Source organism: Corvus kubaryi, unplaced genomic scaffold (assembly GCF_017639235.1).
Source record: "Corvus kubaryi isolate FWS band 111438036 unplaced genomic scaffold, C.kubaryi_AGA036_p1.0 37312, whole genome shotgun sequence".
Classification (NCBI taxonomy): Eukaryota; Metazoa; Chordata; class Aves; order Passeriformes; family Corvidae; genus Corvus; species Corvus kubaryi.
The window spans coordinates 4,612,375-4,637,279 of NW_024581098.1; the positions used below are offsets into that span (position 1 = coordinate 4,612,375).

General features: G+C 41.7%; 1 protein-coding gene across 3 annotated transcripts in view; it reads left to right on the top strand.

The window, feature by feature from the left end:
• Positions 1-24,905, top strand: part of GAREM1 (GRB2 associated regulator of MAPK1 subtype 1) — a 102,398-nt gene that overhangs the window by 59,082 nt on the left and 18,411 nt on the right. The window contains exons 1-2 of one of the 3 annotated variants that reach the window (XM_042029095.1): positions 18,608-18,696; positions 23,445-23,550. The exons of 1 other annotated variant lie outside the window; for it this stretch is intronic. In XM_042029095.1, the coding sequence (XP_041885029.1) occupies positions 23,518-23,550 (33 nt within the window). In that variant the 5' untranslated portion in view covers positions 18,608-18,696; positions 23,445-23,517. Of the gene's footprint in view, positions 1-18,565; positions 18,697-23,444; positions 23,551-24,905 lie in introns of those variants that run through there. One more of the 3 variants, XM_042029094.1, reaches the window with a different exon arrangement.

Here is a 24,905-nt window from a genome sequence, read left to right on the forward strand (position 1 = left end):
CAATTTGTCTGTGGATGAGCAGTGGATGAATATTTTCAACCTTCATGGCTCTTTGTCTTAAAACAAGTCCGGGTACTCCTGCCTGATTCCCACTGAGGAGAGTGGCGTTTGTCGGATGCTGCTACTCCTTGACGCATCACTCCTGACTTGCTCTTGTGTCTGGTAGGGAAACATCCCTTGCTGTACTTTGACAACATCCTCTTAGTTACAGGGCTGTCAAATAACAATAGAAATCGCTGGGTGAGTTTATGTGGGAAGAACTAAGTGTTTGGATAGAAGGTGATGGACCTGCCATCTCCTACCATGTGTGTGGTTTGCCTTTTCCAAACTTCCAGGAGCCTCTTCTGGCAGTGTGAAACTGCAGGAATTCTGTGAAATTCTGCCCCAGAATAGCCCTGTCCACAGGGCTGCACAATCAGCATCCTTTAGTTCCCCCCTGTATTACACCTTTTCTCCCATTCCCCTCTTTGTCATTTGCACCAGTTGTTTGAACCATTTTGCCCTGCCATGTAAATTCAATTCAGTCACAAAGCAAAGTCGGGAGGGGGTGGGAGAAGGCTGACTCCCATTTCTCTGAAACCTTCATAATTTGGTGCTTTATAAATTTTAGAAATAAAATCCTGAGATGATACATAAATGTTAATGAGCCTTAGCTGGGCTAAAGGTGTTGAGATTTGCTTGCAGAAGCCATCTGGATATCTGTCAGCACAATGTTTGTTCTTTGTATTATTCTTTTAACCTGCTGTAAACAATTTCAATGGCTTCTGGATTTCCCCTTGATATACAAATGAATCTTCAGTGCTGATCCTCCCTTTGACTCTCTGTATCAGTTCTGATGCCAAGTGGAAACAAAACTCCCTTCTGTGTAATAGCTGAACTGTGTGCTCCTGTGGGACTAGTCCTGACACGGAAGGAAAGGCAGCCCCAACCCTTTCTCTGCCACCAGCCTTCAGGAGCATCAAGCCAGAACTGAGTGCAGAAAGTCAAGGTGGAGACCTGATCCTTGAAACCTGTCTCCAAGGCATCAGCTCTGGCACCCCAGGCAAGGGGAACAAACAGGGCAGAGGGTGAATTGCAGCTTGCCCCTTCCACAGCTTTGTATAAAGCCTTTGAACCCTTGCCCTAAGGGGAGGCAGGGTGCCCCTGCACGCTGGGGGCTTCTAACAATGTGCCCCTTGTGCTGGCTGGCTTCTCCAAATGCTGCAGCATCTTGGATTATCTTGTAAATTGCTTGGTCAGAAGAAACCCCCTTCTGGTGTAAGAGCGATTTCCTACTCCTGTTGCTGGATGGAAGCTGAAATAAAGCAGTTTAGAAAACTATCAACCCTGAAAAAGCTGGGCTATTATTTTAAGTAATGTAATGAGCAAACGCTTCTGGAAATCATTAAAAGAGCATATTCACAGCTGCAGACCCTGCTGCCCCATGTGTATTGATGAAACTTTTCCTGAACCAGGAGGATGCAGGTTAATTTTTTTCTGCTAAATTGACAGCAGCGTGGGCAAGACATTTTGCTGTTGCTGTGTATTGCATTTCCATCACCAGGAAGCTTGTAGTCAAATACAGGCTATTAGTGTAAGTGTGGGTGAATGGTGTGAGTGAACATTCGTAATGATCTCTTCATAGAGGTTTGAAATGAGGGTTGGCAGAATTCATTTTTAGCTGTACCATTTTTTTCCTGGGAATGCTGAACTGTTCACACTTTTGTAGCACCATGCTGAGTTCAATCTGAAGGTAGGTTTGTGGTTTCGTTTTTGGGTTTTTTTCTTAATTGAAAAGCTTCTCAGATCTGCAATGGAAATAGAAAATTGCACAATACAATAACAAGTGATTTAAAACTTCTGCGAATAACATGTAAGATGTGTAGACTCATGCACTTCCTGTCCTACAGGATGTGGAGCAATGACTCGAAATTTGCTTTTCATATTCACAGTTCCTTGACCATAAATGTGTATAATCAGCTGCTCTGCCCCAAGGATTATATTTGGAGCAGTTCTTCTTTTCCTTTTTTTTATTTTCATGTATATACAGTTCTGACTGTGGCAGAAAGATTGAACTTGTAGCAGGGATGTAAGAAACTGAATTCAGATTGATAGCTCAAATGAAACAGAAGAGGGGTAGATTGAATTCCAGCTGCTCACCAATATGTAGGGTTTTCCAACCCTATCTGGTGGCACTGAGTGCATGTGAGCATCCCGTGCAGGCTTCAAAGCACTGGGGGAGGATCTCAGAGTAATTCTGTTGTGGAAAAGAAAGAAATAACTCTAAAACTTCAGATCAGTATGAGGGACAGAAAAGTTTAACCGAGTTTCTGAATACAGAATTCGTCTGTACACTCAGTGAAATAAAGTTTTCAGAGGAGCTTCAAGATCCTTTGGAAAGAGGCTGCTGAAAAACATGGCAAGCAAATTGCTAGCATAAGGTGAAATACAGATGGAATATGCAGGCTTGTGTTCTTCCTTCAGAAAAGCACTTTTTTTTGGTGCTACAACTTTGTAAAATAACACCTACAGCAACGTTTTTTTGGAGTTAAATAGCTACTTCCATGGTTCTCCTTTGTATAGATGTTGTTCAGCTGACAGGAGCTGGAGCACTGAATATTTCTGGATCCTCACAATGAGCAGGTTTCTAAAGCTCACCATGCTTTGTGTTGCTCAGTAACAGCAGGGGACAGGTGATGAAGGTGACAGATGAGCTGATCCAGCAGAAGCACTGTCATTTCTTTGACTGTACATCGCACATGTGCAGTCTTTCTGCAAGGTTTTCTCAAGGAGACAGCCAGAACTAGTGAGAGAGCACTACAGTGTGGGAGAAATTGTTTAATAACAGCTGACCCTAATTAGTTGTAGGCCTAAAGAAAGAAAATTTAGGCTATATTCCTTGAGGAAAAAAAATCTGATTATTCTTGCATTTCCCTATTGCCTTCACCTGTGAAGAAAGAATTATTGTAGTCTGTGCTTTTTAGTATTTAGAGATTGAACTATAAGCTTAGCTAAATCAGATGACCCAACACTTGTTCTTTTTCCCTCACTTCTTTCCATCAATGCTCCTTGAGTTTGACCGTGGAGGTGGAATCAGATTTCATAAGGGAAATGAAAATCTCATTTTCAGACAGATGTTGGATATCAAAACCAGACACGTTAGAAAGCCTGATCTGATGAGCTATGCATATGGTTTAATTTTTTCAGTAGAAAATGTAATTAAATTGTCTAGTGTTCCTGGATTAGCCCATAGTGCTTCATACTGTAATCTTGCACAAAGATCTTAAGTGTGTGATTTGATATTTCTGGTATATGTTAGCTTTTTTATTGTGAAGGATTGGTATCTGGCTCAATTTATTTATTAATTAACCTTCCCTTTTTCACAGATTGTTAGAGTGGTGTGCTATGTGGTCATAGATAAACTTATCCTCTGTTTTTACTCTGGGAAGAATGCTTTTGAACTTTGATTTCTCTAAATATTAATACTATCTGTGAAGCTTTTTTTAGTGGTCAAAGAAAAGAATAATTTTTTGTAGCATAGATTTCTTTACTTTTATGTTTTCAAACATTTACTATGAAATTTGGGTCATACTGATTCCTGGGTATGCCACTTCCTAGAGGAGAATCGGAGAAAATAATTTCAAACATACTCTTTTGCTTGTTTTTTCTTTTCTTCAGAGGGAAATAATTGTGGGTGAGGGAGAAGGGGAGCAGAGAGGCATTGGCAGATATGATGTTTGTCAGGGAAAAAAGTGAGTAAATAACATACAAAGGGCCATGCTAAGCCTTCAGCTCTGTATGAAGATGTGTGCAGGCTTTGCAGATCAGCTGTCTGCAAGGCCTAAGACTTTCCCTAGAAACCCTGGAAGTGAGGCATGTAGGGTCTGCCCACATACCCCCATGGATGTGTAAGAACATTTCCTTGCCTGTTTAACAACAGCAGGGACAGAGCAGCAGCCCGGCACGTGATGGCAACCAAGGTCTGTGTGCCAGGAGTCCCTGGAAGGGAGGCATCCTGTGCTGCTGAGAGTGGAACGTGGTGCTGCCATGTCTGCATTACTGCCATCCGACGTGCTGGCTCGGGGGAGCAGAAGTGTGTGACGTGACTTGTATGCCTTCATCCTGTTTGGATGTACCACTCGTCTTCTCCACTGTGGAAAATGAAAATAGCCACCTTTTTCCCATGGTGCTGATGCCATGAAGATTTTTTGCCTTTTCTTTTATACCCCTTTTATACCTTTTTACAACTTCTGTATTCTTTGTGCTTTTTGCCTACATTCTTGGACTTGTTTGTCAAGCTAGGAGATGAAACATTTTAGAAGCTTTGTAGTTAGGGGATCCCAGTTAGTGTGCCCCAGACCCCAGAACACATTCTGTAAACCAAGATAGAACCGTCCAAGGGAAGGAGCCTCTCATTGGGGAATTTTTGATAGATATGCTAATTAGTAAGACCTATAATGTTATACCAGATCTTTTGGGGGTGTGCATTGTGGTGTGCATTGAGGTGTATTCGACCTGGACGTGGTGCACCTAAGGATCCTTAAAATAAATGCCAAGGTAAAATCCCTTTTTCCCTTCTAACCGTGGTTGTCTCTTGATTTTAAGACCAGGAAAAGGCATCAGTGCACAGGTTTGTCACTTCACGGTGTTTGGCCACTGTAAGGCTCGTTTAATGTGGATCAGATGGAAAGTGTACAGAGTGGTTTTCTGACTCCTGTCCAAGAAAAACCTTAGGTCAGCTGGCATACAGCTTTCTGAGAGCTGGCTCAGCTGAGTCTTCCTAGAGCTGGCAAATGAGCTGCCTCTTCAGCCATGAGGAACCTGCAGCAGGCAGGGGTGGCAGCACTGGGGCATAGCATGGTGAAGGGTAATACATGGGTAAGACATCAAGTAAATGCTGTAGGTGTTTAGGCTCCCAGCCAGTTGAGCAATTCCAACTTGAAGGGTGGCTGAGGAGGCCAAAATAATACATGCTCAAAGCATGGAGAGTGACTGCAGGGAGGAAAAGTGAATTGCCCTCTTTGATATCCCTCAATCAGAGAGACCCAGCAGACAAAAAGACAAAGATTGTAAACCAGGTTGTATCTGGATTTGCTTAGGGTGGTCACAGTCTCTAGTGATTTAAGTAGAAGTGTTTTGGACTGATTTACTTAGGCAGGCACTGAAGGTGCATGTGGATAAGCCTGTCGGCTGTGGGGCTGTATGTCTGGACAGAGTACGCCATGCCCATGGCTTCTTCCTGGGAACCCTGCACCTACTGCTGGCCAAGCTGAGACCCTCACCTTCAGTGGCAGGGTTTTGGCAGCATGGACACTCTGTCCCCTCAAGGCAGCTCAGTGTGGCGGAAGGAGGTGGCAGACTGAAGGGGTAAAAGAAGTGTTGGTCTGCTCCCTTGGGGCAGGTGACCCTTCTCCAAGTGACCTTCTGCAGCACAGTGATGACTGTGCCACTGTGTGTCTGTCAAGGCCTTGTGTACTGTTGGGTTTTGCTTCGCTGGATATGCAGGAGTACAGTTGAAAAAAGGAAGGAGTGGACTTTTTTGAGGAAAAATGTGCTTCGAAAGAGCATAATGCATATCATTTCAAAGGCAGGGGTTTTAAGCATCTTTGCCTCTCTGTTTCCTATGTTCAAAAATCTCAACTGAAATAGTCGTTTTCCTGAAAGGAAATACTAAGCTGTCGGGAAAACTTTGTAACAACTCTAGCAGACTGATCTTATGATGGGTTTTGGTTTTGAGTTACTTTTAGCTTGGGATGTCCCAGTTTTTCTGGTCTCTAAGCATTATCTGCCTCCCTTTCTAAATACCTACAGTAACCAATTCTAGTTGTCTGAAACCCTAATATCCTTTTTTCCTGTCCATGGCATCTTTACAGCCTTAAATCTGTGTGCTAAGGCAAACTGTGCAGTATTGATTTAGCTTCGTTATTCAAGGAATAACTTTTTTTTTTAATTGAAGTTTTAATAATATTTTTCCTAATCTCAGAGGCAGATTTAAGATCACCTTGTTTTACAACCAAAGTTCTTTTGCAGAAATTTAAAGCAGAGAATTTCCCTGGAATGTTTGCAGCTGCTAATGTTAGCTTTTGTGCTTAGAAATCAGTATGTAATAATATATCTCATGATAATCTAGCAGCTGGGGAAGTCCATGTCCGCTCAGAGACAAACAGACAACCAGCCACTCTGATAATTACCACTTCACAGCCCTTTCAGTGAAAGGCTACAAAGTGGGATTGGTGCAAAAATGCCCTTCAACGGGAGATGCCCCAAACCAGTATTAGTGGGAAGTTTTCACTAGAAACGCATATAGGAAAAATATTCACAAGTACAACTCTTTAACTCATGAATTATCATTGAGATCAAGAAAACAAAATCCCATAAGTGGTGGTCTAAGAACACTTTTGGAATTAAACCACCCCATGTGTAGTCTGTAGCATTTATTTTCTGTCAAGCTGTTTTAGGCTAGGCTGTCAGCCTCTAGTAACGGGTTTCATTTGGCTCTCAGCAAGCTGGCAGGCATCTTACAAGAGGGAAAAATTGTCTGGGCATTCTGTTTCTTTATACCTTTTGGATTCAGCTATGGTAAGTCGAACTGCCAGAGAGAGGTTTAGATGGTACCCTCCTTATTTAAGGTAATGAAACAAAATGCGTGTGTCGGAATGCATTCAAGAGAACTGAGACAGATGCATATCTTGCTTAGATCTGCATTTTAGATTTACCATCTTTGTTGCTTTCTTGAGTAGCAGTGAAAATTAAATGAAGTGGCAGTGCTGAAGCAATGTGCTCTTACTCATCATCTCTATTCACTCACCTTTTCAGCTCATCTCTTCTTTCCCTTTTTTCCCCTTTTTTTTTCTCCTGGTGACACTTTAGCACATGCTGTGAACATATGCCAAAATGCTCATTCTTAAAAGCTGCCTTCATTCATCTTGAGCTGTTATCAAGAGCTTTGTCTGCTTCGTGGGTAAATTGCACAGCGCTGAATCAATGTCCTCTTGTACTGGAAACCAGACAATTCTGACAAACTCCGTTGCATTCATGGGGAGCGAGTGAAGAGATGGCTTAGCTCATGCAAAATGCAGGGATCAAAACACCTTCTGCCTCTCAACTGAGGCGGTGATACAAATGTGACTGCTGATCCTAAACCAAAAAAAATTAGAAATGTTTGCTTGCTGCAAGTTACTTTGTATGCTTGATAGATATTCCAGCATTGCAGATGACAGTTTTTGGAGCATAAGCTCCTGCATGTACTTCATCAAGGTGATTTTCAGATCGTGTATTATTTTGGCTCTGCACTTGTTTTAAATTCTCCTTAATGTAATTTTAGCTGTAGCATGAACGTACTTAAAGCTGAATACCCTCCTTGACAGGAAACCTCAGATGAATAAACCAGACCTATTGTGTAATTAAAGAGTTTCTTTGGAAATTGGCTTCATTTCAGTTTTTCAAATGTTGTTTAATTTGTTCCAGAAGTAAAGTGAACTTGGTTTTTTTCAGAACTTGGTCATGATTGCTGGTGGTCGGAGTATAATAAATTGAATTCCTTCCTAATTTAAACATGTTGTAAATAGGTAAACTAAGGTATCGTCGGCATTGACAGGCATTGACAATACAAAGTGATAGTACCTTTCCAAAGAAAATTGTCTTTTTAACTACATAGAATAACAGCAATTACTCCTTTCCATTGCAGATACACAAATGTTGGGAACTGTTTGAGTGACAGGTTCTGCAGTAATTTGAGTACAATACTTTAGTAGATTTAAGTTGAAGGAGAGGGGAGAAGGGGGAAAAATATAGGCTCTGCTAGAAACTACATATATATTCAGCAAGCAAATGAGATACAAGCTTTGAAACAATAAGCTGCTCTATAATGCACAGACAGTCTTTCAGGATACCAAGCCCCGGCTCTGAAGTCTCTCTACACATTGATGAAAATGTCTAACTGAATGAAATAAGTTTATTCTGTCTCATGTAAAGCCCTGTTAAGCTACTGAGAACTGACTGAGCTGCTGACTCAGTCATTGTTCCTGTTTTTTACAACTCCTCCTATTCAGTTAATTAAAAAACCTGTTCCTGAGCAGGAAACAAAAGCACTTTTTATACAGAAGTGATCTATGTGCATTTTAAAGATTTCTGCTCTGTGAATGCACTTTTCTTTAGCTTTGTTTACTGCAGCACAAGTTGCTGCCAGGGGCAGTGCTGTGGATGTGACTGCCCTCCTTGGGCAGTCCTACACTTGGGCCGGGGCGTGTTGCCCATGGGATGGGGTCAGAACCTGAAAGGCACAAAAGACTGCTCAGTGAGCAAGAAGGCAATGAATGGTGCTCAAGTCAGGCCACAGAAACGGGGATACTCACGTGGGAGTAGCAGGAGGAAAAAGATCTGTCAGCAAAAGAGCAGAAAGCATAAAGGATGGTGGGTTTGCAGTTGAAGAAAGTGTCTTTGCACTATGGCAGAAATATTAAGAGTTTGAGTTTTGGTGAGTGTGGGCTTTGAAGCTTTTGCCAAATAAATAAATAAAAGCTGTTACTCAGTATGGCAAAGTTAATGATTAAGCTCAGAGGTTGCTGCTGTTATTTTAGTGAAAGTTTTGACTTACCAAGAAATAGAAGAATGTGTATGAACTTGTTTGGAAGAGCTGCTTTCACTTTGCACATTTATTTTTTAAGAGATGGATACCAAATCCATAAAGCTGTCTGGTGTAAATCCACAACTGGCTTGTGGTTACGATCCCTGGAATCCGTATTGTGGTAAAAATGCACTTCTGGACAACTTAAATCTCTCCCTGTAACTGCCATCTCTCATTTTTTTTAATCTAAGTGAAATGATAGGATTCAGAGCAGGCCTGACACAGAGCCTGGAACCTGCTTGTTTCTAATGTACAGAAGTTGCCTTTCTTCAATGCAATCAAATTTTGATTCCCTAAAATGATTAGCCCTGTTTTCAAACTCATCTGTTTCCCTAAGAATGAAGCCTCTTCCATCTGTCACTATAACATTTTTCTGTTGCCACAGGTGAACACAGTTTCTTTTTTTGAATGCTGTCTGGTTTTTATCTTTCTGTCAGTGCAAAAAATCATTGTCATTTTTTTGAACAAATTTAGACAGTGGAGTTAGAAGAAACTGTTCCACTAGAACTACACTGAACTCAGGTCCTGAAATATTGCTGCCCTCAGAAAATAACTCCAGTTTCTTTTACTGACACTTAACTTGCACAAGAAACTGAAGTTCGCTGTTTAGCAACCAAAATGGCAAGAGTGAAAGGGAAAATAGGGGTATCTTTCTGTGTGGATTTTCTGTGAGGAGGCATCTGCTGAGACAAGGGAAGGATGTCATTGGGTTTCTGTTCTCATTAGGTAGTTGTAGTGCATAATGCCCATGCAGATTATGGCCTACAACTGCACTGTTGATGGTGCAGGCATCAGCCCACAGGAACAGATTTTGTTAATATGTTTTCTCCAAATTATTAATCACAAATTTGTTTTGAAATAAAAGGAAAAGGGATTTTCTCTGTCAGCACTGAGGAGGAAGCCTTACACATTCATAATTTCCTGTGATATCAGCTTTAATAAGGTCAGTAATCTGTGGGATAAAGGCAGAATATTTGGATGCTGCTGTGATACAAAATTCCAGCATGCTTGGCTAACCTTTAACAGGTATTCTCATGTCATCCATTTGGGCCTGCTTGAAACTAGTAATATTAGTTTCGAATATTAACCAGGAGTTTATTCAGTTACTCTCATCTCAGCTTTCTTCTGTGCTTTAATTAAATGTTAATCTATTGTAGACAACCTTGTTCGCTTAATGTGTGTATATCTTGGGATGAGTGTACACTGATGATTTGGGAGGAGATCACCTAGCTATGACTAGGTCCAAAGGCAGATTAGGTCTGTGTTGCTTCTTATTTTTAAAGGTATGTGATATCTTTCACTAAAACGGACAAATCTATGGGCAGAGCACTGTAAGGTTCTTTTAAGGGTCTTATCTACCACCCAGTGCAAGGTTTGATGTTCAGTTTGCTTCGACATACTTAAGCTGGATCTCTGCTCCTTTAGGATTGATATTTAGTACCAAATCAGTGTTGATGTGTAAGTGAAAGCAATGTATTAACTTAATAATGCAAGTGTTTAAAATGTGGAAAGAACTGTAACCATATACTTTTTCACCTTTGGTTCATTTTCTTTTCTGGTCATTTTTGCTAGAGGCTTCTTCTAAGTGAAGGATTAAGTTGTCTTTACCTTCTTATCAAGTCTTCCTCTCTGGTGGCAGGCAGTTCCATTGGATGTTCTCATAAGGATCCTGGATGCTGCTGTAGTAGGTCGGAGCCATAAGCTTTCAGTGGCTCTTAAACATTGTCATAACTGCGATTTGCGTGGGTATTATCCACTCCAGTACCAAGGGAACGCTGCTCCTACACACATAAGGAAAGCTTTTGTCATCGGGCAGCTGCTGTAAAATGTAGTCACCTCAGTACTGTTTCATGCGAGCTCTGGGTTGGTTTAGTTGAGCTTTCTGTGACTTTCCTCTCTTTCAATCCCTTTTTGAGCTGATATACACCAGGAGAGCTACCATCTGCATGTGTGTCTTTATATTCTTACTCTTCAACAGGAGACTTATCACACCTTTTGTTAAGTCATTAGGAAAGTCAGACAGTGTGGTGCTCATCAGAGTCCTCTGCATGGCCAGTTGAGCGTGTGAACTAACGCACTGCTTGTGGAACATACTCTTCATGTCTGCTGGAAGCATGTAGGAAAGGAAGAAAATTATGCTAATTACAGGTTAGATCGATGATAACCCAGTAAGTTAAATCTAGTTAACTTACAGTCCAGACACTCAAAACATGTGACCCTGTAAAATGGAACATTTCATTGTGGTAATCTTGTATTTGTGATGATAATAACTTATGAAACAAAGGTTGGAGGTTAGGCTTGTTTTCCCTGTCTTTTTACATCATCTGTAACCTAAAATTCCCCCTCTTGCAATATCTGTGAGTTAAATCTGCTTTAAGCTATCATCAGTCACCATTTGAACTGATTTTTCTTTGTTATGCTGCCAACAGAATCTTTTTTTTTTTTGTTATGCTACTTACGAATCATAAAAGTAAGATAAGACAAAAGAGAATGCTAGGCTGTACCATCCCCTTTGCTTTGCCAGCACAGGATTAGAGGGTTTGATTAGCAAGCATTGCGTTGCTGTGTGGGAAACTTGGTTGGATTCCCTTCCTTGATCTCTCAGATGGTGTCTGTGCATACGCACAGGTGATGTGTCAGTGGGCTGATGCTCTGCTTCGACATGTCTCACCAGGTTGTGATGCCTGACTCATTCTCTCTTGGTTGATTGGCTATTTGTGCCACGGACATGACACAGTGAGGAATAAAGGCGTTTAAGGCTTCAAAATCTTCATAATATTTCCAAGAAGTAAAACTATTCATTCTGAAGGGCTCCGTCCCCGTGAAGTGTTACACCATATCTGCTGACTGAATGTGCCTTTGTGCCTTGCCCTCTGCTTTGCAGTGCCATAAGTTTAGCTCCAGTACTCTTGATGAATTCTACTTGTGTCATGTTTACTTAGATCTGTCTCTAGTTCATGTTCCGTCTGTTTTTTTAATACATTCCCAAAATTTCCGGAAGATTGGGTATAGATTGGGACACAGGAGGTCCTCTTCTTCACCCATCTCCTCAAGAAAAAGTATTGACAGGCAGCTCTTAAAAAAACAGAAGGAATATTTTGGTTTCTTATAGCTGTTTCAAGGTGATTATGCCTTAAGAATCAATCATAGCATTTCTAGTTTGTGTCCCAGTTGTCATCCTTTGGAAGCTGTGCACCAAAGATATGCTTGTGTATTTTCCTGTTGTATTCTCCACCCTTTTATAGTTTCCTGTATGCTTTCAGCAGGGTACAATATGAAAATAAACAAAGAAGTTCTTGTTAATAACTCAAAAAAAAATCTTCTCTGCCCCCAAGCCATTTTTTGCATAGCTCTCAGAAGCTATCGGTGTGGCAGATAAGGGTGAACCTGTGCTACTGGGTTATCTTGCTCTTTCTTTGACTGAGGGGTTGAACTTACCATAGCACTGCATCCATGTTAGTTTGCTGCCACATCCCAACCTGAGATGAAATCAGTAGCTACTTCAGTGGAGAGCCCTGAGATAACAGAGCAGGTGATTCACTTTCCTGTCTTCTCTGTGGGCAGTGAGCCTGCCTGCACTAGTCCCTTTGTGGACTACTGTCTGCTCCTGCTGTTAAAAACAGCATTCTGTAATTCCATTTGCACTTGCAGTTTCTCTCTTTGCAGTGGGGCTCTGCTGCTCCAGAGGAACTGAATGTGCCTGCACTCTTCTCTCCTCCGGAGAGCTGGGAACAAATGCTCACTTTCGACAAGCTGGAAGATGACAGAAGTGAAGCAAGGCATTTGTTTCCCACTCATCATTACTTCTGCATGTCTGCCAAACCCTTTCAGGCTGGCTTAGTGGTAGGTCCCTGGAAGAGCTTCAGTATTAATTTTACACCGTGGTCCCTGTTAGCCACATGATAGCTATGTCAAAGATTGTGATGGGCTCTTCTGTTCTTCCTTTTCTCAGGTCTGGACAGCTACACTGCTAGGACGACACTTCTTGCAACAACAAAATGCTACATTTAGGTTCTATGCAAAAACATATTGGCAAATGTCAATTTAAATAAAAATTGACCCTTTTTTTAATTGCAGGTAGGCTGAAGTGTTATGATTATAGCTTAATCCATTATTTTAGTCTTTGGTGTGCCATGCTCACTCTTGACTAAGGATGCCTTGTCTAAGGATTAGTTAGGGATGAAATAGCTCTACCGTGTGATCTAGTTGATGGGCTGACAAAGGGAGACCATAAACTGAGATTTCCTTCCGTCCTCCCCCACTAAAATGAGGCATTGAGGAGAGCTGTGTACACAATCAGATAAAGACTGTACAGGTCCATCTAAGAACCACGTGTGCTGAAGTGTACTTTTGGCTTATGCTCTTCAACTCTGCCCAGTTACGTCAAGGATCATCATTTTGTGAAGAAAAACAAAGTAATTTGCTATCACTGTTATGCACAGGAACACTGAAAAATGTAGGCAAGAACTGTCTTTTTCCAAAATTATGTTATTCTGACAGGTAGAGCCTTTCCTTTTTGAGTAGCTCTGCAGTGCTTTGAAATACTAAAATGCAGTCAGCAGTCAACAAATAATACAAAACATAAGCCTCTGCAGTACTTTTGCTACCCTGCTGTGCCGTCTGCACATTCTTGAGAAGCACTGGGCCTTGCATACAGTCTCATAGAGGGCTGTGAGACTACTAAATAATCAAAGCTGCTGAAAGACAATACGGCTCCTGCCTCCTTGGAGAAACATTTAGCAGCTAACACAGCTGAGCAGATGTTTCAGTGACCTTCCATGTTTCCTATTGATGACATGTTTTTTTTTTTTTTTTAACAGAATTTCTTTTTCCAGCTTTTCTTTTTGGTCTATGAGCATAAATGTGCTCTCATGCTTCTATATCAATGAAAACTTGACTTGTTTGTCCAGCCTGTGAACGCCTGCCATAGATAAAGACTGCCTGGGTCTAGGCACAGTGCAGACACTGTACAGAATGAATGTTTCTGTTTTGGAAACATTCTGGACTTTTGGAAACTGCTGGACTATTTGAGGGTAAGGGGTAAGTCACTGCAAAAACCAGGGGATCTAACATCACAGAAATAACCTGTAGGAGCTGGGTTGGAGTTAGGAACGTGTGTAAGCCTGCAAGAACCTAAGCAGTGCAAGCAGCAGAAAGCTGGAACAGAAAGGGCTGATTAATGCCCCTTCTCGCAGCCATTGCAGGGCCAATCTGGCAAGAAGGAAGATAGACTGATCCTCCTGCTCCTAGTGGGTTTTAATAAATGCCTTCATAAACTGGAGAATAAGCACTGGTTTATGTCCTTCCTTGCCTTTTTAGCTTTCCAGACTCATTTCCACCAGTAGTAGATTTACTGTCTTTGCTGTAAGTACCTTCACAGAGAAATAAGAATTCATAATCTACAGAGATAATATATACTGGGATGAAACTGTTCCAATACTGTGCCTGCCAGAGGCCAGACAGAAAGATAAAGAGATATAAAGCTTGCAGTAGTTGTTCATTTCCCCCTTGCACTTGGCTGCAAAGGAATAGCCATACCTGCTCAGTGGACCATGCAGGTATTATGAATCTTTGATCTTTCTGAACCTTCTCTGATTTACTACAGAAACATTTCATTATTCTTTTTGTGCTAGTGAGAGAGAGGTGAGCTTCTATAAAAGAATAGGTTTAGCTTTATATTTTCTTTTTTTGTTGTTGTTAAATTCCTAATTAACACACAGTGAAATTGCCCAGTGGTTTGTTCAGGCTTGCTGTCGATTTTGTAAAGCCTCCCAATGAAATTGTGCCCATTGCAAAGTGTAATAAAATTCCACTCTAACATGCAGTCAAGCCGTACTTATGTCCATTAAACTTGTCTTTCAGCCGTGCTGTCTTTGTTTTTTTATGGAGGCTTGAATAGAGACCAAGGAGAAACATAGTAAGAAATTGTCTGCTTCCTCCCCTTTAGTTAGTTAGTTACTGACATCTAGTTCAAATGTTTACTGTAGGCTCCTCTTCAGCCCTTCTTTGTCTCCTTCCAATAAAAAAGTCCACTTTTTTCAATGAGGAAATAAATTTTTAAAAACTGCCTATAAAAAATCTCAAGTTATAAACCCATCTTTTTCAAGGAAGAGGCATTTTAACATCTAGCCCTGACAGCTTCCATGCGCAGCATACTTCTTGATTTCGTAACAGGCAGAGATTAATGCTGCCCTTCTATTCTGTGCTTTGGGATCTGTGTGTACTCCTCTGTCGTCAACCTCCTCGTGAACTGCTTATTAGCAGTGAGGGCACAGACAGCTTTGTGTTTGTGGGGCTCAGCTGAAGGACGGGGAGGATGGCACAGATAGCGACACAGACAGCTCTGAGCTTCGCTTTGTACCGAAGCAGAGCTCCCAGTGATGATTTTTTTTTCTTTCTTTTTTCCTTCTTCCCTTTTTTTTGCAGGAATGTGTAATTCTGCAGTAAAGAGCAGACTCTGCTCCCAGTTGCACACAGCCTAGAGCATTTGTTCTGTGCTGAGGAATTTGGGACCTTTTTTGTAGGACTTTGGGTTGCAAGGAGTAACTGATCATGTCTTGCCATCAGATTGACTGTTGTTAAATACGTAACAGTCATAGAAAAATAGTATTATGATTCCAAACAGAGTAACTAGAGAACCTAGAATTAAAGACCACTCTCTCATTCAAAGGGCTGGATGAGTATTGTTCATATCATGTATTACTATTCAGTATTTTGTTTTCCTTCCTTGTTCATGTGAATTCATGCTTTGTTACTGTGCCCAGCTCAGTTCCCACTCTGAAGTGAGAGTTCTCAATGTCTTTCTGAACTAGCAAAATTTTATCACTGCAATATAGCACAGTTTCAAAAAACTATGTAGCTTCCATGCAATATTATATTCACCTCCATTCTGTGCATAAGCATGGAGTGTTACATCAGAAGTAACTCCACTGAGTTTAGATCTGTCTGAGATGACTTAAACTTGCTGTGGTTTGGGTTTGGGGTTTGTCATTAAAAACTGTAATCACAGCTTGCCTCAAATGGTAACCACAGCCAGGAATCCTGCAAATCAGACCCCTGGATCCCAAACTGGGCGATCAGTTAGGGTTGCATCCCAGTGGCTGTGTCAGTAGTCAAAGAGGATAACAGTCGAGAATAGGCACAGCCTCGGGTCAGCCCATGGTGAAGGGACACTGTGTGACATCTGTTAAATTTAAGAGCATCTTGCCCTTAGTGACCATCTGAAGTACAGTCACTGGCTCTGTGCTCTAGAGTAGTGGTTTTTCTGTGCTGTCAAATGCTCCCTGGTGCAGCTCACAGTCTCTGCTGCTGCATGATGTCCTGGCACGTGCTTGACTCCATGTAGGAGGGCAACCTGACTTCACTCATCTCCTCCCACTCCTGAGTTTCTTTCGAAGCAAAGTGGGGTTCTTGTGAGGGAAAGATGCAGCTACAGAGTGCATCTTCCCCTTGGTTAGGCTGTGGCTGACAGGGAAATCCTGAAAAGAGGACTTGCATGGTCTATGGCAGATTGGGGATTAAAAAGCACAGTTCTCTCTTCAACTCGCCATGTGCATGCCTTGGCATCAGTCACAATGGACTTTCCAGCATCAGTTAACTGAGCAGCTCCCTGCTAATTTTTCAGATTTTCTTAGCCCAAAGGTGTTGGCTGCCTGGCCCCTCTATTGCTTTGCACCAAAAGGGGCTCAAAGTGGACAGGCTGAGGAATTCAGCTTTAGTATGCTGGCATGTTTCTACTGAGTACGTGAAGCATTTTTCCAAATGCTTGTCTGCTGTCAGGTTTCCTGTGGCTACCCATGCTGTCTGCCAGGTGTAGCTTTATCACTCCTACAATTTGTAGTCTTAATCCCAGAGGTACTTCAAAGTTCGTGGAAAAAGAGATTGCCAAAATTTTTCAAGATAAGAGGGTATGTCTACAATGAAAGTTTTAGATACCTTCAGTGAGCAACTAAACAAATTTACAGGGAAGAAAACCTTTCCAGCTACTAAGCCCAAAACCTCTTCCCTGCTCTGGGCATTTTTCAGCCATGAGTTCCTCTGTGAGCTGCAAAGGAGATTCTGGGTGGTATTGCTAATTGTGCTTTAAGTCCAGCCTCCTTACACAGCTGTCGCTTACTCCTGTCTAAGGTGGAATGCTGCTCGAGGCAGACCTTTGGTCTGACCCAGAGAAGCCATTCCTGCTGTGGTACACTATAGGAAGGGCTTCCTCAGGTCAGACCAAAGGTCCTGTGGCTTCTACCCCAGTGCTGGTCTCCAAAGTACATGAATTGTCTTGGTTGAACTTCAAATCATAGCATGTCCTGAAGCAGACATGAAGTTGGGAAAACTCAACAGATTTTGGAAGCATGATGAAGGTTATTAAAACACTGGAAAAATAGAGTCCTGCAGTGAGAAGTACCAGCATATGTAGTTACCCTGTTGACAGTACGTCAAAGTTACCATGATCACTTTAGAAAGATGAAACATATGGAAGGGTATAAAAGGAAGTCCTCTGCCTTGCAAGTTGATCTTCGGGGTTACAACCACAGAACTCTAACATACTGATTAAAAGGGTGTGCCCCTGGCAGCAGATGCTGGGAATGGGCAGCAGCACTGAGCCTCTTGCTCTGGCACCTCTCCTGGGGGGTGTTTGAGTGGGTGGGTACATGTGTGTGCACACACCTGGCAGGGGGCTGGGAGCTCTCTCTCATGGGGCGTCAGGGCTCGCTGAGTTTGCATTTGTTTCCTCCTCTGCTGTTATGGGGACTGAAATAGTTCAGTGTGGGTGAATTCTCCAAATGTGTCACAGAAGTCTCAAGCCTGATGGGATGTAAAGGGGCAGCAGAGTGTTGAGCACAAGAATGCTGAAGGAGTGAGAAAATATTTCTGTAGGTGGCTGACATCCTCATGTACTGGATGTATTGTAATGAAGCTGAGCACTATTTGGGAACAATAATCCAGTGGCTGCATGCATTGCAAATTTTAAAATGAGACTGACAGGAGTTGCACCAACCATAGATTTTATTCAACCTTTTTCTCATTTTCTGGAGTTGTTTCTTACATGGAGTCTTGCTGAGACCAGCCTTTAACTTAGTAGTAGTTACCATTTCTAAATTTGGAAAGACGACTCCACTGATTTTAAGCTTAAGTCATGCAAACAGTAAACTGTCTAAGCTTTTCTTATCTCTGTATTTATAAAATAAAGTTTTTAAACTTTGTGTTCATAGTGCACACAGGTGATTGATGTGCCTGGCTGTCCCTGGCAGGTCTGCCTGGGGTGGCTCCCTCCATGTTAGTTCTTGCCTTTTACAAGACATAGAAAATAGACAAAGTTTTCATGCTGGAGCAAGAAACGCTTCTTTCTCATGCTCTTCTGAAGGCAGACACCTTCAAAAGAGTTTTAAATGTGTGTGGTTTAATATCTTATGTTCGCTAAAGTTCTCAGAGAACTTAGTTTATGATTAAGGAAAGTTAGATGTTGTTCCATTGTTAGGGAAGCCCAGGGGTAAAAGGGCTTTAGCCTACCATGTTTAATAGCTGTTTGATGATGCTGAAAACAAACCCAAACACTTTATGTTTATTGTTTTGGAGTTTTGTAGTAATGGGTGTGGTTTCTTTCTGTAAAACTTTTAATATTAAAGACCCAAAAGTGCTATCTGTACAGATATAACAACACTGAATTAAGTACACAAATGTAAATGCCTCCATAATTATTTACCATTTCTAGAGAGCATGTGATAAACCAATCTTTTTTAATTTCACTTTGACTGCCACACGTTCTTTTCATTCCGAGCCAGTGAAAGTGGGTGTCTTTCATGGCAGGTTCAGGAGACTCTACAATCTTTCGTCTTCTTGTTTGGTTGCTAATAACTGGAAAAATTGACCGAGCAAAATGGTGAAGAAGTTGAGCCAGCAGTTGCCACAGTGACAGTTGTCCAGTATAAATATCTTACAATTCTTCTGTTTATCATCTGTTTTCAGGGCAGTTTAAGCTGCTGGAACAAGACCGAGATATTAAGGAGCCAGTGCAGTATTTTAACAGTGTGGAGGAGGTGGCTAAAGCATTTCCTGAACGAGTTTACGTCATGGAGGAAATAACATTCAACGTTAAGGTAGTCCCTGAATAAATATTTATCCCTGTCTAAATGATTAACTGTTACAACCTTTACATACATGGCAAGTGAGCAACGGCACTGAGTGGGAAGTGTGATTTTTGAGACAAATGAGCCTTTAGTGTTCCACATTCAGTGATGGTGCTCTTTGGGATCATTTTTGCAGTCTTAAATCAACACGTCTTCTAAGGGCTCTCCTGCCCTATGGCACTTTGGGGAGCAATCCTGATGATCCATTCAATAATTCATCTAATTAGGATGCTCCTGCCAGATTTTAAACAAATGTTGTTTGTTGCCCCCTTTCTCCTCCCCCTCCAGCAGTCTGAATTTCATTCTCTGCTAAGTAGCAGCTGCTCAAATCCCTCTCCAGAAAGCCTCATTCTCAGAGAGCACACAGGGTGAAATGATGGGGTTGCTTGTCTCAAAATTACTGCAGCTAAGTAGCATTGTGAATAAAATAACAGAAAAAAAGAAAAAAAAGACACAGTTGTTCTGCGTGTGTGTGTGTGTGTGTGTTTGCATGTGCATAGCTCTTGGGCTCATCAAAGGGTCACTGATCCCACGGGAGGGCTTGCTGTCACCAAACACACTGCAGTGCCATGTCATGAAGCAGTGAAGACAGAACTCGTTCTTCTTTGTCCTACATGTGTGACACTGCACAAGGTAGGTCAGCTCTGCCATGAGAGCAGAGTGGTCTTCAGGCTTATCTGGTTTGTTTGAGCAGTGACACCATCTCAGACTAGCAGAAGAGCATCCTAGAGCTGGGGTGCAATGGTGTGGATCCACATCGTGTACCCTACAGGGGAAACTGGCTGATACTGCTGGTGCAAAACCAGTCTGGAGTTTCCTGGTCCTATGTGTATCAAGATGGGCTTTGTATAGAAACCTTTTAATGGCTTTTTCCTGTTTCTTGCACTGCTGCAGTTGGAAGACACCTGCTAGTTCACAGTTTTTATAGGTGTAAGTGCAAGAGCTCATCAGTTAATTTACTCAGTGACAGACTCACACCTTGCAAGACAGTAGTTTGTTTTCATTTGTGCTCTGCATTAACCTGAGCCTGTAAAACAGAGGCTTTTATGAATGAAGGCTACATGAGAAAGTTGGAACACTTCTGTATCTTTAGGCAAGCGAACAAGAAAATTTCATTTCTGCTCAGAAAAAATCCTTTGGACTGCTAGCCTTATCCAGTGCTGTGCTATTATTTCTCATTTGATCAGTGACCAAACCAAGAGAATGGCACAGTAGAATGTGCAGCTTTGATTTTCTAGTGCAAAAAGTATTTGTCTACAGACTTGTTTAAACATAAAATGCCATATCTTGAGTTTAATATGAGTGTTTTTAAAACTCTTTGTCACATGTAGCAAACTGAGAAACAAGCAGAGCTTACGGTTAGATATCAAATCCATTTTTAAAAGGTTTTATAGTGATACTCTTTAATGTAAATAACAGTAGTAATAATCCAGGTTTAACCTAGTTACACAGTTATCTTGGCAGTGTTCCTCTTGGCAGTTTTTCCAGTTTCATAGAAGTCTATTCCAAGGTTATCATCTTCCAAAAAATAAATGAACTTAGCAGGATTTATTAAAGTGTTTAATAACCCTTTACATGCAAGAGAATTATGTACGCTAAAATTTTAATATAGGAGAGGTTCTGTCAAGCTGATTAGAGCAAAGGGAGGAATACTAAGTATGGTTGATTTCTGTCCAATGCAGCATGCCTGTTTAAATTCAGAAAAGAGTATCAGAAGGTAGCTAATCTGATATAAAAAGAAAAAAAATGCCTAAAATATCTGATGAAGTACTTAAGATGAGAAGGAGCTCTGAAGTCTGGGAATTCTTTCTTGTTCTAAACACTGAAGTCTTCAGTGGATAATTTTTGAAGAAGGAGCCTGTAGAGTTACCAGGTGACCAGTCAGTCACTGTGTGCTTCTGTTGAGGTGTGCCTGCATGTGCCAGTACACCACGGTTGTGGCTCCACTTGGTGTGAACCTTGCTCCTGTGTGTAAATCCTTGGCTGCTCCAGCAGGATTTCACAGCTACCGCTGCCCTTCAGCAGGCTGCCTTCTCGCTGCAGTGGGCTGCAAGATCTTTTCTAAGGGGCTTACTTTATTTTTGCTTCTTGTAATAATTGTTGAAGGGAAAAATCAGCCACGTTATCCTGGGGAGGCAGGGGAGATAGTTCTCCCTTCCTTCCCCATGGTTTTGCAGCTGGGCAGGCTTTCTGGGCAGTGCCCTGAGGCAGGGGGTTGAGGACCTGCCGGGTGTTTGAAGGACAGCTGTAACATGTGTCAGCAAGTGCAGCTAGGAGGGAAAGGTGGAACCACTTTTCACAGAATAGCAAACAAAAATTTTAGGTTAAATAAAACTTTCATAATGGCTTAAAGTACTTAGTAACTTTTTTGTCCACACGTACTGCACTTAGATACCCAGTTGGTTATCTCAGGTGGTGGCCAGCAGCATCTACAGGCACAGCAATTTGGAGCATCCTGGGAATAAGTGAATTTCACTCAGTCAGTAGTTTAATCTGTTCCTGATTGAAAATTAGAGGTATTCTGTTCTTTCTTCACTGACCAGATAGGTGAGAACCTTTTTTGTATTAATATTCATTGCGTAATTGAAGAAGATTTTATTTATGTTACAGCATTATGCTACAATGAGAATTTTTGATTCTCTATTACTAGGAACAAAATACTAAGAAGGTTGAGCTACCCCAGGGCCCTATCTTTTGCTGAAGCAACAGCAGTAGATTTCTGCTCTCCACTGCTCTGGTCCCATACAGATGGCAGTGTGTACAAACACCCAGGAAGCTATTTGCACTAACACTTGAAAACAAAACAAGGAACAAATCCTCCACATCATACTGAGGGTAATTCACAAAAAGTTCTCTTAAAAAAGCAGCAGTATTGTCTGATAGATTGAACATTGGACAAGCCGGGAATTCCTTCACTCTAAAAACCAGCCTACTTAGTGTTGCAGGACCCTTCAGATCTTCCACAATAATGTTTTTGTCCTGAAGACATCACTTGGTCTCTCTGGAGAGTCTGTGAAGCTGTTTGCAGACACTTTCCAGAATGGAGAGGTGGATTAGTAAATTAGCCTTATAATGATAATTTTCTTACCCATCAAAGACACTGTATGACTGGTTTGAACTTTTGATACCTGATTTGTTCGTCTTTTTTTATGTAATCCTCTCTTCACAGTGATTTAACCATGTTGGCCCATACAGTGTGCATTTTGGCAGAAAGAAATCTGTAGTGAAAACTTTGCTCTTCCCCCCCCCCCCCCTTGTTTTTTTTTGGCAGATGTTAGTGCAGTACAGTGCAGCAAAATTGATCTCCTGACTGTAATTCTAATGCCTCTGATAAACTCACCCTGAGTTGCCATAAAGCACATATATAGTAGGTTGTAACCTACGGTGACATTCTTAAGTGCTGCAGTAGTGACTTTCTTGAAATGAGGTGGTGTGTAGGTTTTGGCTCCAGACTTTCAGGCAATTAATAATACTTCACCTCAAGAATTAGTGCTTTAGTGGCCTTGTGGCTTGATGCCAGCCTTACGAAGCAGCAGGACTCAGCTCCAAGAGGTTTGGGGTTTTTTCTTCTTTTTCCCCTTTGCCCCTGGTACACATGGGCTCGACACCTCGGTGTCTTGCACTGGCAATGCAGTGCTGTGGCTGCCTCTTTTCCTCTTGGAGAAAGGTGGGTGGCTTGAGTAAGAGAGAAACAAAGGAAGCAGAGCTGCTGCTGCTGCATGCCTATGTTGAGGTACCTGTGAGAGGGGTCCTGCTCCAAAAGGAGCCTGGATGGCTAGTGCCATTGCCTCAGTGGCTCCTGACGTCCCACATAAATAGATGCTCCATGTTACAGCTCTGCAGTGTTACCTGCCACGTTTTGGGTCAGTTTTAGAACACTGATTTATTTGAGACATCCTTGAAGAGCATTGAAGCCAGCTCTTAATGTAGCAATTGGGCAAAGTCACTCTTATCCCAGAGGGAAATACGTGTATGCTAGCATGAAGACTTTTACTTGCTGATTCTGTCTTGGGAAACAGACATTTATAGAAGAAAAATGGGATACTGTCTCACTGAATTTAGCCAACTTCCTTGAAAAAGTTTCCTCATTTTTTTGTCTGCTAACAGCTCTTCTGAAGACTATGTTTTACATTTTAAAAATCTTTTTCCATTTTTGTGACCTGTAAAAAAAAAATGTAGCTAGTATATATTATCTATTAAATATATGCGTAGTGCTATGATTCGTCCCTTGGCTCTAATAGTAAAAACTATATGCTGTAGCTATGAATCAGAGACCTCACAGTTACAAAGACCTCTACCAAAAGAAAAAAATCCTCATTGTATTTTTAAAGTGAATGCAAAGCTTGCATTACTCTAATAAAATCTAGCAGGTATACCAACCAATATAAAGCCACAAATCATTTTTATAAAAGTGTTCATATGTGTCCAAGTAATTAAAGACTTTTGCTTCAAACTATAACAAATTAGAATAATTGGAGTCAAAGGCAGCATATTGACTCAGGTGTTACCAAAATCTATTATTCCAAGTTAGCCTTTCCTTAAGCAAAAGGAAGAGTATACCTGAGCTTTTCCAAAAGAAGGTTTCCTAAATAATCGTTCCTTGCTTCCCTGATGCCTGTCTTCTGCAGGAGTTACAGTTGGCTTTTCAATGTTACTGAAACTGCTTGAGTCTTAAAATATAAAATATTATAGTGACTTAACCCACTGCTGTTTTGCAGTGTGTTTGGTAAGGTGTCTGTGTGCCTGTAACCTTTCTGGTCAGCATCCTGGCATCAATAGTGAACAGGTAGTATGGATCAACATCTGGCAGTCGGAAGGGAGAAGGCAAGTACAACAGGGAGGAAGTTCTGGTTCTGTGGGTCTTCTGCATTCATTGTTCAGCTTGAACATCTACTAGAGATTCTTAGATGGCTTTGGAGTGTAGTGTGGCAAGCACTGCCTCTTTCACAAAGCTGGGAGCACTGGTTATTCTCACCTGTTTCCAATGAAAACTGGCTGGGAAGAGCAAAAGAGGGGCGAGAGCAAAGTAAAACTGCAGAAGTTGCTCTTACAATGCATGAAACATTATTGTTAGAATGTATAAGCCCTCCTTGGATATGTGATGCAGCTGAGTGAAAGCTTCTGGGGTGTTTTCTGCCTTCTGCAGCATTACCTCTTTTCCAGAATTATTATGAGACTTTAAGAGTTTGCCACAAAAATGTATGATTATTTCTGCTCTAGTCTGTGATCTAGACCACCTTAAGTCTGCCACTGTGCGCTGCTGCCTTCTGTCCATCAGGTACCAGCGATACGCTGTGTCCTGCCCACCAGCTGGGACCTGCCACTAGCAGGTCCAAGTGTCTGAAACAGCGCAGGGCTCTGCTACACCCCGCCAGCAGCTGCCTAGCAGGAAGCAGAGGGTGCCCAGAGAGTGCTGAGAAGAAGCAGAGGGTGCCCCAGAGCAGGGCTGAGAAGATGCAAATCCTGATGGGTTGGTGCTGAAAGCTTAGAGGGTAGAGGGGGATGGGTCTGGTGTGGGGCTACCCATTCTGCCTTCTAGGAATAATTTATGATATGCACTTTGATGTTGTCTATAAGTGTACTATTTGGCATAGAACCATAGAATCATTTAAGTCGGAAAAGACCTTTGAGATCATCAAGTCCATCCATTAACCCAGCACTGCCAAGTCCACCAGTAAACTATGTCCCTAAGTGCCACATCTTCACGTCTATAAATGCTTCCAGGAATGGTGACACAACCACTTTCCTGGGCAGCCTGTTCCAGTGAATGACAACCCTTTTGGTAAAGAAATTTTTCCTGATATCCAATCTAAATCTCCCCTGGTGCAACTTGAGGCCATTTCCTCTTGTCCCATCTGTTCTTAGGAAGTGCTCTGCATGGCTGATTCCTGGGCTTCTGGAGGCCCTGTGAAGTTCACCCAAGGCAGTGTAAAGCTGAGCTAAAGTCCATGGCTCTTTGTTGATTTTTCTGTAAGTTTTGTGGCTGTTGATAAAGTGAAATGTTTGAGTGAACAAAACAGAGCAAGTCTGACTTTCATATGTCATTGCTACAAGGACAAAGTAAAGATCATTTAGCTGTGTAATCTGCAAAACAGAAGCTGAGTGATATCTGTGCACTGTTACGTGTATTGAGAGAGAGGTATATATTATATGTATGGTATATCTTTTTGCTAACATTC